We start from the raw sequence: 14994 nt of genomic DNA, 5'->3' as shown, positions 1-14994 counted from the left end.
ATATATATATATATATGTGTGTGTGTATGCAATATTCCATTTCATTACAAGACATTAATAATGGTGACTTTTTGTTGGCATGTGCAGGTTAAGTGGGTCAGACTACTATATAGTGACTTTTCTGATTTTACCAAAGACCAAGAACGATTAATTTCAATGGATGGAATAAGGACACAACATATTGCATTGGATTATTTAGAAGGGATGCTACTAATGCACCAAGGTCCCATAAACAATTGGAGATCTTCTTTCTTCCCTCTATCTGAACATCCCAGAATAGCTTCTTTAATCACTAAACATAACATCATTTACTGTCTTGAAGTGGCTAAATATTATGATGAACAATCTGAAAAAAATGTGAACAAGGTACTTTCTACTCATATCTCTATTCTAAGTAGATAATTATACTATTAATGATATTAATATTAATTGTAAATGCAATTATAATGAATGATAATATTATTTTTCTTTCCCTTTAATTTTTGTGTAGGGAATTCAAGATTTACTCCAGGGACTGGACTATGTTCCAGAATTTTATTACGAGAAAGATGTTACATTTGTTGAGTTTTTGAATAGAGTCAGAAGTGGAGAGCTTAAGCTTCAGTCTCAAGGATTATGGGATGTTCCTCATCCATGGCTTAATTTGTTTATACCAAGATCTCAAATCATGGATTTTAATTCAGGTGTATTCAATGATATCATTCTTAAAAGGAACATCACAAATGGACCTGTCTTAGTTTACCCCATGCATGGAAGCAAGTAAGGCCTTAAAATAATAATAAATCACATTTTTTGTATCAATTAATTAAAATGAAGAAGAGCAATTACTAATCATATGAAATTTCTAATTCCAGGTGGGATGATAGAATGTCAGCATCTATACCAGATGAGGAAATCTTCTACACAATTGGATTTTTGCACTCAAGTGGGTTTGATAATTGGAAAGAATTTGATGATCAAAATAGAGACATTTTGCAGTTTTGTAATGATGCTGGCATTAAAGTTAAGCAATATTTTCCCCATTACAACACACAGGAGGGTTGGGCCAACCATTTTGGCATTAAATGGAGGAGTTTTGTAGAGAGAAAACATCAGTTTGATCCAAGAATGACCCTATCACCAGGACAAAAAATCTTTGAGTACAATCCAAACCAGCGTTTTAAATCCCTTCCACAATGAAAACAAGGGATTGTTTATGGTAGGGCTAGCTACCTCAATTATATGGCTAGCATTGGTGTACATATATTATAACCTTTAGCATGTTTTTGTTATGAGAAAAGTGGGGTTAAAGTCTGCATGAGTTTGGCATCTATAAGAATCAAGCTACTACCTTAGATATGTTAGGTCTAGAAAATCTATGTACAAGGAGCACAATCCTCTTTCTCTGTCTGTGGTCCCTTGTAGTGTCTGTCACATAAATTAGTTGTTTTGGATTCAATTGTGGATGAAACAATTATATTGAGTTCTTTTGAAAGGGTTCTAAATTTCTAATCCTCCATTTTGAATTAGCAATGAGTATGTTTAATTCATGTCACCTTTATATATATATTATTGTTTTTTGGCATTCCTTCAGTGCAGAGGCAACCTATCAATAATTGTGAACCCAAGTTTTTTGAAAAATTAAAAGTTTTGAATATTCCTCTCAAGAGATCTCATGTTAAGAATGAGCATAACCCTCTAATGTGGTCATTCATTTAAACAACCATTTTTTTGTATTTTCTCTCTTATATAAAGAAAAAATGGAACCTTGTCACACCTCTCACTTATGGAACTATTTTTTATTTTTTTGTATTTTATACAAATGAGCCCGACAAAATTTAGACAGTATAAAAAATACTATGGTTGGTCAATTAAATTGGGAAAGAAGAAGATCTAAGGGTACTGCCAAATATGATCAAAACACATGAAAATAAAAAATATCCTAGCATGGCATGTATTAATACCCATGATAAAAATTAAAAGAAGAATAATGTGCTAAAAAAGGTGCACTTGATACCATAAGATATAATGGACTTATATTTCCTATAATTTTTATCACCTTTAATTGTTTATCTTGGTTCCCTTGGGCTAAGGCTAAGAGCAGTGTTACTTTTTTATATATAATTGTGCGTTTAATTTATCAAACAAGCATAAGAATAAACTTCGGCTTTTGGTTCAGATAATTAGTAGACCCACGAGTGCTTTTGTTGTCACAAAAAGCTATAAAGCAACCAGCTCATTTACTAATCAAATTAGTCATTTAAATTAGAGAAAAAAATATCTATTTTTGTCAAGAGATAATTTATATTCTTAAATTTATTCATTATTTGATATATGTATTATTTTTTCTTTTTATAATATTTTTTAAAATGAAAACTTCTAGAAAGAAGAAAATATAGACAGATGTAAGGAGACCTACCTAATTTAGTTATATCATTCTTGTACTGTTTTAATTCTATCTTATACTAACAATAAAGTATTGAAATTTTGATTAAAATAAAAAGCCAGTCTGATCCAATGACACTGGCTTTTAAGTTATAGCCCACGAAGTGAGGCTTTTACTTTATACTCTAACATTAAATGAATAAATAAGTTGATTATTAATTAACTATAGATTATGTACTTTGCGGCCTCCATCAATGGGGACCAAAGGCTATGTTATTTAAGGAATCCATAATTATGTTACAAAACACTTAATTCCACCTTGCAGGCAATAAGGAGACATAAAAAGTTAGGAGTTATTTCATTTTATTTTTGACTTTTTTGTTGCCTACATATTATAGATATGCTTTACAGGTTGATGTGTAATTGTTGTGGAAAATACAGGACAAGATCTAACATTCACACACTGTGAATTATACTAATGTTGACAATAGGTGGAAAAAATAAGACACAATCTGTATCAAATTAAGATTGCATCACATCATTATTAGAGGCTACCTTGGTTCATTCTCTTTCCACTAAAATATTGCATAATATTTCTCTTTATAAACTCAAACTTGGCCACTTTTCCCTTTTTACCTAACTTTAATTCTAAGCCAATTGGAAGTAGTAGTGGTAGTAATAATAGAAAATTATTGTTGGCTAATATTTCATGTGCACATGATCTTGATTCCAGCCTGATATGATGAATAGTAATTTATAAGTATATATGCAAAGTGTTGCATTGATGAATAGTAATTCCAGCCTCTTTCTCACTTGACTCATTCCCTTTATATGTTTGGAATATTCAAAAACCAGCATGGCCTCATGTAAATTTATTTAGTACAATTTCATCTAGAAAATAAAAATAATCTTGCACAATTTCACATGTTCTGGATATTATTTTTTCAGGATATAAAATGGTGATTGAATCCGTTCTGCATTTTTATGATATATGCATCTTAGGAAAGGTTAACCATGTCATCAATTATTACCGATAACCCCTGGAATAATACACTTGATGAGAGGGGACAACCATGATGAACCTAAAAGAATTAATTTCTCACACATAAGTTGAGGGAATATCATTAGTTAATACAGAAAAAGCTTTAGTGATTCTCTTATTATGTAAGGACTCCAGTGCTAAATTAACATAAGTATGTCATTAGGCTACATGGTCTGCTACAAAGAAAGATTTTTCTGGTAAATGCCATTGACTATCATTGAGAAGTGATAATAAGGCTTACAAGCAAGAAAAAGTATTTAAGTGATAAACCATGTAGCATTACATCCATACTTATATCACCAAGAGTATCTTCAGTTTTTGGCACTACTAAGGGCTTCTTTGGGAATTGGATTTTGGAAGAGAGGGAAAGCAAAGGGAAGGCTTGAGAGTCATCTCACAAGTATATTTTATGGCTCCCAAGCCTTCCCTTTCCATTCATTCCCCTCCAAAATCCAACTCCCAAACAAGCCCCAAGAGTACTAATCACCTTTTAACTAAGAAACTAATCCCTTTCGAGATGTATGATTATCCCTTCTAATAAATATCATTGTTGTTAAGAATCAAACTCAGTTGATAGAACTGCTAGACATTATAAGCACATGGATTCAAATCTCAATAATTGCACAATTTCCCGATACACATAGAAAACTGTCTAAAAAAACCGTGCTTCTGCTTCAAACTTTCATGCAAGTTATAAAGTACAAAATGGAGAAATAAAAGGTGCTGCAATTGTATCCCTTTCATGAAAACTAGATTTCTCTGACGTATAGTATCGAGTATAAGATTGGAGATAAGTGAGGAACACAGATAACAAATAAGAAAAATATGCCCATTATACAAATTGCATGGTAAAATCCTTACAAATAATTGGTAGTGACTCAAAACATGACCTTGCATCTCTCACCTTACATGTGGCATAGGCCAATATAAAATGACCAAAACTTTCAATTTACAGGTGATGCAGTAATTCTAGCATTTGACTGCAAGTAGAAATGATGCGATTCAAAATCAGAACCGTTAAAGGCATATATGTCGCTTATCATGACTTCCTTCGTTTGAGTGGCGGCCAGTTTATCAAAGCTATAGCAAACACAAACATGGATCCAGATGGAAGTGTGGAAAATAGTGTGAGCTATATATACTTCAGGGTCACTCAAATTCATGCTTCGACAATAGCTGCGGTTTCTTCGTCAGTAGAATCAAGTGTTGCAACTTCTTCTGTAACATCTCGGATGATCACATCTGAATCTAGTACCTTTTTTGTATCAGCATTAAGAAGCTTCTCCCTGAGCTTCATTTCTAGTTCTGCTAATATGCTATGATTATCGGCCAGGAAATTCTTAAGAGCATCCTTACCGCGGAAATTCTGATCATTATAATAATACATTGAACCAGCCTTTGAGATGAGTTTGTATTTTAAGCTCAACTCTATAATCTCTGCTTCTCTACATATACCCTTGCCAAACTCAAGCTCAAACTGAGCAGTTTTAAATGGAGGTGCAAGCTTGTTCTTCACAACCTTGACAAGAACCTGGCTTCCTAAAATCTGTATATATAAAAGAAAAATATGTATCAGAAACTAGACCTAATCAATTCAAAGCAATTGAAGACCCACCAAAAGCAGAAATCTCCAAAACATATCAATCAGATGAAGCAACTCGGTATATACATTTAGAATGGAATAAAGGTTCATAACAGAACAATGCTGATTCCAGCTGGCTGAGTTCATATATTTACTAGTTATGCTTATTTGAATAACATTTGAATAGGAATGCCAATACAAAAGTAGGAAACAAGAGAGCAGAACTAATAGATGATTACCTCTTCCCCCTTCTTCACAAACCCAATTCTTTTGATATTTAGCCGCATAGAAGCATAGAATTTCAATGCATTACCACCACAAGTAACTTCAGTGGGCCCACCAAATCCCCCAAAAGTAGAAAGCTTGGACCTCACCTGGAGAAACAAGGAAGTCTCATTACTTAAAGAAAAACAAATCCATCTGATAATTTGAACAAAAGAGGATATATATACATATATATACACTCACACACAAAAAATACAAGACTCAAAAAATATACAAACCACAAAAAAAAAAGATAATATCTGTTGTTGTTGTTATCTTGTCATAAATATTTTTCAAAGATCAAACAACTATAAAAATGCGCATTCAAATCTAAGCCCAGCAGAGCAAGCAATTAACCATAGGAGCACAAAATTGGTTTACTAGTAGGTGGCCAACAAATGCATGACCAAAATAGATAAATACTACATGTAATCAATTCAGACAATCTGGAAAGTGAAAGTACAACATGTATTCCATATTAACAGTTTAGAGCTAATAGCTCTGATGTTTGCAGCATGCACCTTTACTTCTTAAAAAAGAAAGAGGATTGTAGTTAAGCAATTATGGCAAAAAGATGAGAGCAGCATAACAAAATCTCACAAAGCAGATATTTAATATATGAATGACGACAGTGGAACTTCTCATCAACATGAAATTGACTCAACCAGTAACTGGAAATCAAAACAACTTCACTCAGCATTTAAAAATTGTCATAGATCAAGAGGAAATTAGTTAAGTGCAGTTCAACCACAAAAAATATTTCCAATACATGCTAAATTTCTCAGGTTAAAATTGAATAACATTCACAATCTGGCCAGAGGAAAGTGACAAGGAGTGGCTCAGCTTTAGCTGATACCTGATTTATAAAAATCAATATAGTTTGGGAAAGTGACAATGAGTGGCTCAATTTTCGAAGTGCCTGACTCATCAACCTAGCCTGCATTGCCATGTGAGCATCACCCATCTCACCATCAAGCTCACCTTTAGGAACAAGAGCTGCTACCTATCAGTGAAAAGACTGCAAAGAGTTAGTAGACATATACCCAAAACTTAGGTACATAGTATAAAGCTATAAACCATATGAAAGTCAAATTTTAAAAACAAAGGAGGAAGTACAGAGAAAGGTCAGAGAGAGGATTTAAGATGAGTTTTTACAATAGCTAGCTTTTGTCATGTGGATCTTATCAAAAAGTAATTAACAGATCAAACTGTGTTAACTTCTACACATGTTCAGCAGATAGTCCACCAGTACAATCATTAACAAGTTACGATGATAACCAAACAAAGTATTACAAGAATAAAAGTGAAAGAGCTCCAACATACACTGTCAACAACAACAACATCAATTGAACCGCTACGAATTAAGGTATCCACAAGACTAAGTGCTTGTTCTCCACAATCTGGTTGTGAGAGAAGCAAGTTCTCAGTATTCACACCAATAGACTCTGCAAGTGTCTTATCAAGAGCATGCTCAGCATCAACAAAGGCACAGTAGCCTGCATGAAACAAACATATCAATGCCCACATAGACTGACTACGAAATCCCCAGCGAAAAGTTCTTAACAAGTTAATCACAGTACTAGATAGTAGACATACAGGCCTCCTTATCTTAATTATTAAGAATAATGTTATGGCAAAAATAAGCCTGAGATTAACATAACTCCCAAAGAGACTTATTGCATAGAATTTAAACTAGACATGTTACAATCTTCCTTCTCTATTAAAGGAATAAGAAAGTTGGAAACAGAATATGAGCTTTCTCCGAAAATTATACCACCAATTTGCCATTTCCAGATAATATAATTGACCATAGGGGTGTTCCATGAAAAAGGTTTGGACATACATAAGAAAAAATGAAAAAATATCATCCACAATATTATCTCAAACATGCATAGGGAGAAGTAGAAAAAAGAATAAAGCAACTGTGACTGTGTAACGACCACAAAAAGATGATTATTGAGATTATGGCCACATCTATAAGAACTATAGTCCAGAATCAAATACAAGTACAACCTACAAAAAGCAATAAAAATTATAATTATCACATCAAAAGCAGCAAATAAAGATAACCTCCATGCTTCTGTGCCTCCGCAATCACATGTAAAGCCAGAGTTGTTTTCCCAGAAGCCTCAGGACCATATATTTCTACAACACGTCCCTGTAGACATCAAATAATTAAATAAAATAAACAATATATATCTACTGCATGATGAAAAACAAGGTTGAGTCCATCATATAAACTTATTTTTTATCATATTCATATCAGATAAAATAATAAAAGTGTAATTGCCCTATACTTGTCAGAAGGAAAGAGGCAAAATCAATGTAGAAGCAAAACCATCAAATAGGGGGGGGGGACTTTTTTTGTCACCTGTAACCAATTGATATATTGAATAAGAAAAAACTCAAAATTTATCTTCAGGTAAAAAAAGAGCAAAAAACTAGGGATATGGCAAGCCAGAGCGACCAAGCCTCATATAAGGACCAAATAATACCTTTGGAAGTCCACCAACTCCTAGGGCTATATCAAGAGCAAAAGAACCAGTTGACACAACAGGTACATTTTTTAGTGAGTCAGAGCGACCAAGCCACATGATGGATCCTTTTCCAAATGAAGAAGTGATCTGGTCAAGTGCTTGTTGCAGAGCCAAATCTTTCTTAGACATATTTTCTTCACCTGAGTCACTTCCATCAGACTTGGAGTGTTTTCTACCTTCAGGTATGTGGATATGAAAAATGTCATTAACTTCCGAATCAGTGCAATCTCTATGAAAAGTTCAAAAGGAAAAACAAGATAAATGTTGCGTGAAGAAATAAAAGATATTTGTTAGTTATTGGTGTATGTAAAAATAAAAAGTGTCATTAACTTCTGAATCAGTGCAATCTCTACGAAAAATTCAAAAGGTAAAACAAGACAAATGTTGTAGGAAGGAAAGGAAGATATTCGTAATTTGTTTGTGCCTACTATCATTCGAATACACAAAAAGCGTGCAATAAAAAGTTTGGTTTCTTGTTCTGGGTTTTTTCAACTCAAGAACACATCAACTAAGATGTCCAGATTAAGAAAATGTATATCCCTAGGAAATTTCACAATCCACTTTACCCTACATCAAGAGGGTGCAATGGTAAGGTTGTTGCTTAGTACCAAAAGTCACGGATTCAAATCATGGAAACGGCCTCTCGGCTTGCGGGGGTAAAGCTGCATGCACTTACCCTCTCCATACTCCACTAGGTGGGAGCCTCGTGCACAGGGCCACCCTTTTTCACTTTACCATGCATCAATGATCACTGCGAGGACAACCTTCAGCTTAGGTGAACTACCTATTCCAAATTCCTATTGGTGAATATTAAAATTTCTTTCAGTGTAAAAAATCAGAGCAAGTTCCAACAGCGGAGGTTTTTTTTAATGTTTCTGCTTCTCATGTCATAATCAAAAGCATATGATCATCGTTTTTGCATGTTCACTGACAAAATCAACCTTTCCCATATAAATTAATGCCCCTTTTAAGTTATCAGCTTCAGATAAAGGGGTGAGATGAAAGATACGGAGTTTCAAAACAAAACAAAAACCTTTAGATGAATAGTTCAAAATCTGCGAAGTGCCCAATATTCCCAATTTAAAAACCTGAAAATGAAAGCAAAAAAGTGTATATGAGATGCATAAGCATCTATCAGTATCAGAAACTAAACATAAAGAGTGTTTATACTATTGTTTATCTTATGGCCCCTACATAAAACTTCGAATTTTGTTTCCAATATACAGTTCAAAAAATGTAAGCATAAATAACCCATCGAAACGCATAAACATAATATGAACAGAGTGAAATAGTATAAAAGGGAATAACGAAATTGCAAAGAGGAGAAAAAGCATGTGATAATAGTTTGAACCTGAGGGAGGAAAAGAGAACGTTTGAGAATGGAAGCGTTGCGAAGAAGCCTCGCCATATAAGTAGCTTTGTGGGTTCAAAGCTATGACCTTTATACCCAAAAAGGAAGAAAAGTATGCAACAATATTGAAGTATCAAAGGGAAATGAAATGAATATTTTTTTTTTATAAATTTGTATTATTGATGCATGAAATGGAGGAGTAGAAATTATAAGTATAGGGTTTAAGAGTGGGTTTTGATTTCCCTCCGTTTTCAATTTTGATATTTATGTGTCCGCTGGAGACAGTGGTGGTATTGATGGTGTTTGATCTTTGACTGTTAGAGAAGAGCTAGCCAAAAAGCCAGTGTTCGGAGCACTCACATGACATTAATTTTATTGGGCTTGGCGGGCCTATTCAACTACATTTTTTTGGGAACTTTTTACACTCAAAACTAATCAGAGTCTTTATATTTTAAATGTCGGTTTGATTCATGTGAGCAAAACATATTGGAAGGAATAGTCACGCATCTCAAAAAAAAGTTTATTATCCATATGGTGAAAGGATAGTACCAAAAAAATTCATTCATACCATTAACAAAAAATTTCTACTTTCATGACTTAAATGAAGAAATTGAAATTTTAAAATTGTATACTCACGAAGGTAAGATTATGAAAAATTACTCCTTTGTCACTTAAGTGAAGATTATATAATTATATGTTTGTTAACCTCACTACCCCCTCCCTCCTTTTTCTAAACCCCTTTCACATTCTTTAACCATCAACTATCGGGCTTTTTTTTTGCATTTTGGTATTTTATTTTGTAAGATATTTTTGTTTTGTTTTCAAAGTGATTTCCGTAAAACTAAACTTGTCACCAAGAACAGCATATAGATCCATTGGAGAAAGTTATTCTGATTTGAATAGAAGTCTCAAAACACATTTTAAATATTTGGTGAATGGAGAGTAGTTATGTTTATTACTAAGAACAAAAACTTTGATATATGGTGTATATCAGTAGAGATAGGATGCGATCCTAACAAGCTTTTGTTATTGTGAATTTTTTTTGTAACATAAAAATGATAGTAGGATATCATACAAGTTGAGTTCAAAAAACAAAATTTATCATCAAAGACAATAAATCCTATAATGTATTATTTTATTTTTTTTGCAACGATGGTGAATTGGTGACGTTATGATTGTGCAGTTGAGTGGTAAAAGTAGGAAAAATATCATTCTTACTACCTGTTTCTAACTCGGCTCACCTTATAAAATGTAACACATTTTCTGAAAAAGAATATACGACATTAATTAAGATAAGCTTATTACAGCTTATGGGTTCGCCAAAACATGAACCAAGTAGGGATATGACAGATTGATAGTATCTCTTAAGCTTGAACATCAACCATGTTTATTTACTTATATCAATGTTTTTCAAATGGATTCAATAAAAAATGAAAACAAAAGATAGTGTTTTTTTACAATTAATCAATTTCGAGCACCATCTAAGAGTAGCGAAAATAAGAATTTACTAATCACGAGAGCTACTCATAAACCCTAAACTTTAGTAAATGATAACATTAAATTCAGGAAAAGAATGAGATAATCAAGTTCTTAACAGCAAACTGTATATTTAAAGTATACCAGATGGCATAAATTCGGGCAACAAATAACACCATCCTAACCAAATAAATATATATTCTCTCCAACCCGGAAGTAAATTGGAGAAAGAAACTGTCAACACATCCATACTACAAGACTAAAGAAGAAAATGAATATCAAATTAACAAAAAGGACATGTAACCCACTTTTTACCAGACATTCTTCAACACCAATAAATTCAGCAGCACAAATCAAGCCTCCGCAAAACAAACTTCTACTGCTGCTTGCACTCGGGAGGACGCTCACCTTGCTGGCCATCACCAAGCTGTGCTCTTCCACTCTTCTAAAGATTTATTGTACACAAGAAAATCATTAATAAAACAATAATAAAAATCGGGCCAATAATCGAGCACCACTAAACTAAGCCAACAAATTAAAAAGATGAGATCTTGTATGTCTACATCATTGACATAAGTCATTTCATCTAAGTAACAACCAAACTATCTTACCTTGTGCGCAGATGACTGCAGCAGCAATCCAACGAAATTGAACCCACACAAAAGAAGGTTCAGTCAGATTGAAACCTCAAATATAAAACAAAACCCAGGATGAAACACTTGAATCAACTAACATCATACCTTTTTCTTGCTCTTGCTTTCTTCCTCATCTTCATCGTCATCATCATCCTCTTCGTCATCCTCTTCCTCCTCTTCATCATCATCCTCTTCAACATCATCCTCATCATCATCATCTTCCAGGTCAAATTCCTCCCCCTGAATAGCATCACCCGTAAACCATGATACAGCATGGGGGATAATCTTGTCTCTTATTGTTGACCTGAACATGTTTGGCAATTAATCAAAGAGTGAATTCAGAAATCAAGATTACAAAATAACAAAGGAAGCACAGCCTCTGAAGCACTGGTAAGGCTCTCCAGAATTAGTTTAATAACTCAAATATTAGTACAGCTAGGACATGAGTTGGTTTGGTATGTGTATGACTCACTGGAACATGCCAAAAAAACATGGTAGCTGCATCTCCCAGCATTACATGGGAACTTCTCATTTAACCCAGCCAGAATTTTGTTCTCCCTCTCAACCCAGTTTTGTCCAGCGAACAATGATTTTAGGGTGGCAGAATCCCTAGTGATCAGCACAGCAGAACTCTCCAACAAACCCTTTGTATATGCTAAAATGTACTATATTTTTTATATTTTGCTGTCATACTTTTCGAGTTGTCGAGTGGAATTCCACTGTTTCTATTGCACACACAAATTTGCGTGCAAAAAAAAAAAAACACACGCATATATGATGCACTGTTACCCTATTTACTTGACAATTTTAGTACTTCATACCCGTAATGTAGGGTGGAGGTAAACAAGGGTCAATTATTACACGTGAGCAAAAGACTTGCAACATGTTGCAAAACTCTAAAAACAAGCCACAGATAACTGAGCAAGAGGCAGTCAATTAAGCTCACCCAATGTCATAGTCTTGTTCCATCTGATTCTGAAGTTCCTCAGCCTGTTATAGAAAAATAATTTGTTACAGCAAAAAGTAATCCATAGCAATAGTACAAAAAATCAAGTTCAATGTTATAGTCCAGTGTTTATCTAATAAGAGACTAATACCACTTCTTCATCAATATCATCATCGTCGTCAGGGACTTGTGGTGGGTTGAAGAAATTGAAGAAACTCTCACAATCCTCAGTTTTGGTAATTGGTTTAGCATTTTTGGAACCCTTCTTGGGCTTTTTCTTAAGAACCTTTTGTGTCAAGCATTTTCCTGGGAGCCATTGAATTTCAGTCCTGCAAGGAAAAGACAACAAACAAAATTAATTTGTCAAAAAGGCAGACAAATTTAAGATATTGCAGAGGAAGACAGTGTGATGGGATCAATAAACTAACCCAATTGCTTTCTCCAATATCGGATCATCCTCATCAATCATATGATATGTCTTAGTCAAGACAGAATTTGAAAAATAAGGATTTGAATCACAGAAAAAGTCAAGCTTGAATCCTTTGGGGTTCTCTATCCTGCTCCACTTGATGTCTTTGAGAAAACTGAGAGCAGCTTCATCACGTTCAGAAATCTATTTTTCATAGCAGTGAGAAATTTTGTGAGCATGACACTCAGAATAGGTGGCAAACATATAATTATATGAGCACAAAAACAAAGCTAATAGTTAATACAACTGACTGACCTCCTCAACTAACACTTCGTTATTTTTCATTGCAGTTAGCCAAAAGTCAGGCACTCCTTTCTCTAAAAAAAAAGACATGGTTATAGCAAGAAACTGGGAAAGTGGCAAAATAAAGAATGTGAATATTTATATATAGTACCATTATCCTCTTCAGTATCAGATTTTGTTTCATTTGCTGCACCTTCAACTTCTGTAACACCATTTACTATTTCATAACGCTGCATCCATCCCCAACAAAAGATGAGAATACATCAATAGGTACATGAGTGCATCAATTGGTACATCAGTGCATCGATTGTCCCAACAGAAATCAAAATCATCAGTTTTAGATTTTAAATTTGAATGAATGGCATTAGAACTGCAAGGAGCACATAATGCAATAGAGATTTTGCAACAAATACAAACACAGCTTATAACATCATAGGTAAGTCATAACTTTGCTCTCCACTATTAAGGTACTCATGATGATGATACCTTTGTGTACAGTGGTTGATACAATTTTTGGTACTTGGCCTCGAGAGCTGCTCTTTCCTCAAAAAATTTCGCCTCTATTTCATCATGTTGACCCTGTAAGAACATCAAAATAATATTCACAAGCAATTAAAAAACAAATATGATAATAACATGGATGCGCCGAAATCATCTCTATATGAATTATCACAGACACAACGTGGATATAAAAATACAAGGATACTAGTGCCATGTAGTACTTTATTCCGAAACTAAATTTATCTATTTTTTAAATCCCTTTTTGAATATGTACAAACTATTAGTTTTTCTTACCATATTTTTTCGATAATACTTTTTGCTATATTCATATTGATAAAGCAAATAGAAAATTGATCAACGAATGAACTAATTTTTAAAAATGCCACACGTCAAAGATATATTACAAAAATGAATACAATTATAAGTGGTATACCTGGATCTCTCTGAGAACCTCAACACGCTTTCTCACAACAGGTGAGAGTGATTCTAGAATGTCAACATGCTGCCCTGATAAACTCTGTATCTTGCTCTGTACAAATAAATAAATAAATAAAAACATGAACAAATATATAGTGAAGAGAATAAAGCATAACAAATTTATATACTACCTTCAAAGCGTTTACAAGGTCTGCTCTATTTTCCTCGTTCAGAGCTACACCGAGAAGGAATCAAAATTCAAAAGCAATAGAAAATTGAATTAGTAATTAGTAACAAAAAATATATAAAAATGAAAAAGCACGAAATGATTGAGATGATATAGTACCAGCAGTGAGATCTGAAACGCTAAATGCATCCTTGTTGCTGCTCATTGTGATCAAAATGAGAGAAACAGAAGAAGCTAAAACCCTAGGGGAGAAGGTATAGAAAGAAAGAGAGTGGGTTTTGTTTGGTGCTAGAAACGTGACTATCCTCAAAATCCGCTACCACACCCTCTTCTATATATTGCCTAGGGCTTCCTTTTTTATTTCATTTATTTTATTTCCTTTTGTTCTGTTTTCTCGTACTTTCTTTTCACTTTTCATAATCCCAGCTAACCCATGAATAATAGCATTTGGCGGCCCAACCAACTTAGCCTGATTTAATAAACCCAGACTTATGTGGCCTATGAAATGTAACCACGTAAAGGATAATCTACTTTAGTTTAGTGGTATAAGGTCATAGTAGATTCTCAAGGTTAAGAGTTTGATTCCTGCGAACGATATTTATTGATGTTGGGATGAAAAGTCGCAAACCCAAAAAATATTAGTTCATTGCTAAAAAAGGGATACACTTCATAAAACAAAATAATAGTATGGAATTATAAGGGTCGGGTAACTTATCTATTGGAAAATTTCTGAGTTAATGAAGTAGATGTGGTTATCCTAAACACCTTTTCTTTTCTTTTCTTTTATTTTATTTTATTTTATCCCTGTTTCAAAGGTTGGAAAGAGTTCTAAAAGGATGTTTTCGTGTATGTGAGTACTCAACTAGCTAAATAATTCTAGCGTATATGCATTCTCACTTTCTAACTTTGGAGACAAACTCTTTTGGATAGCTTTTTCCAACCTTCGGATGGAGTTTGAATTGTGAACAAAATCTAATGGC

At 33.7% G+C, this 14994-nt stretch overlaps 3 protein-coding genes across 4 annotated transcripts in view; 1 reads left to right on the top strand and 2 right to left on the bottom strand.

Moving 5' to 3' along the window:
* LOC109361578 (cytokinin dehydrogenase 3-like) overlaps positions 1-1297 on the top strand; it is a 3793-nt gene extending 2496 nt beyond the window's left edge. The window contains exons 3-5 of the mRNA XM_019607074.1: positions 88-366; positions 491-759; positions 855-1297. Coding sequence (XP_019462619.1) covers positions 88-366; positions 491-759; positions 855-1179 — 873 coding nt within the window. The 3' untranslated portion in view covers positions 1180-1297. The remainder of the gene's footprint in view (positions 1-87; positions 367-490; positions 760-854) is intronic.
* LOC109361535 (DNA repair protein recA homolog 3, mitochondrial-like) lies at positions 4280-9455 on the bottom strand. The gene is made up of 8 exons (XM_019607017.1): positions 9141-9455; positions 8823-8877; positions 7748-7965; positions 7323-7410; positions 6576-6748; positions 6109-6255; positions 5228-5362; positions 4280-4952 (listed from the first exon to the last, which is right to left on the bottom strand). Exons 1-8 carry the CDS (start codon positions 9195-9197, stop codon positions 4566-4568), a joined length of 1260 nt encoding a protein of 419 aa, XP_019462562.1. The 5' UTR covers positions 9198-9455; the 3' UTR covers positions 4280-4565.
* LOC109361452 (nucleosome assembly protein 1;2-like) lies at positions 10715-14361 on the bottom strand. 2 transcript variants are annotated; one of them, XM_019606907.1, is made up of 12 exons: positions 14174-14361; positions 14019-14062; positions 13844-13939; positions 13396-13488; positions 13061-13139; positions 12922-12983; positions 12626-12810; positions 12349-12526; positions 12198-12241; positions 11357-11555; positions 11228-11242; positions 10715-11061 (listed from the first exon to the last, which is right to left on the bottom strand). In XM_019606907.1, exons 1-12 carry the CDS (start codon positions 14217-14219, stop codon positions 10993-10995), a joined length of 1110 nt encoding a protein of 369 aa, XP_019462452.1. In that variant the 5' UTR covers positions 14220-14361; the 3' UTR covers positions 10715-10992. The 2 variants fall into 2 exon arrangements, with proteins under 2 accessions (XP_019462452.1, XP_019462453.1); XM_019606908.1 differs by lacking the exon at positions 11228-11242.

The sequence above is a fragment of the Lupinus angustifolius genome, chromosome LG12, assembly GCF_001865875.1.
Source record: "Lupinus angustifolius cultivar Tanjil chromosome LG12, LupAngTanjil_v1.0, whole genome shotgun sequence".
Classification (NCBI taxonomy): Eukaryota; Viridiplantae; Streptophyta; class Magnoliopsida; order Fabales; family Fabaceae; genus Lupinus; species Lupinus angustifolius.
The sequence above is the reverse complement of the archived record's forward strand: the minus strand, read 5'-3'. Positions and strand labels throughout refer to the sequence as shown.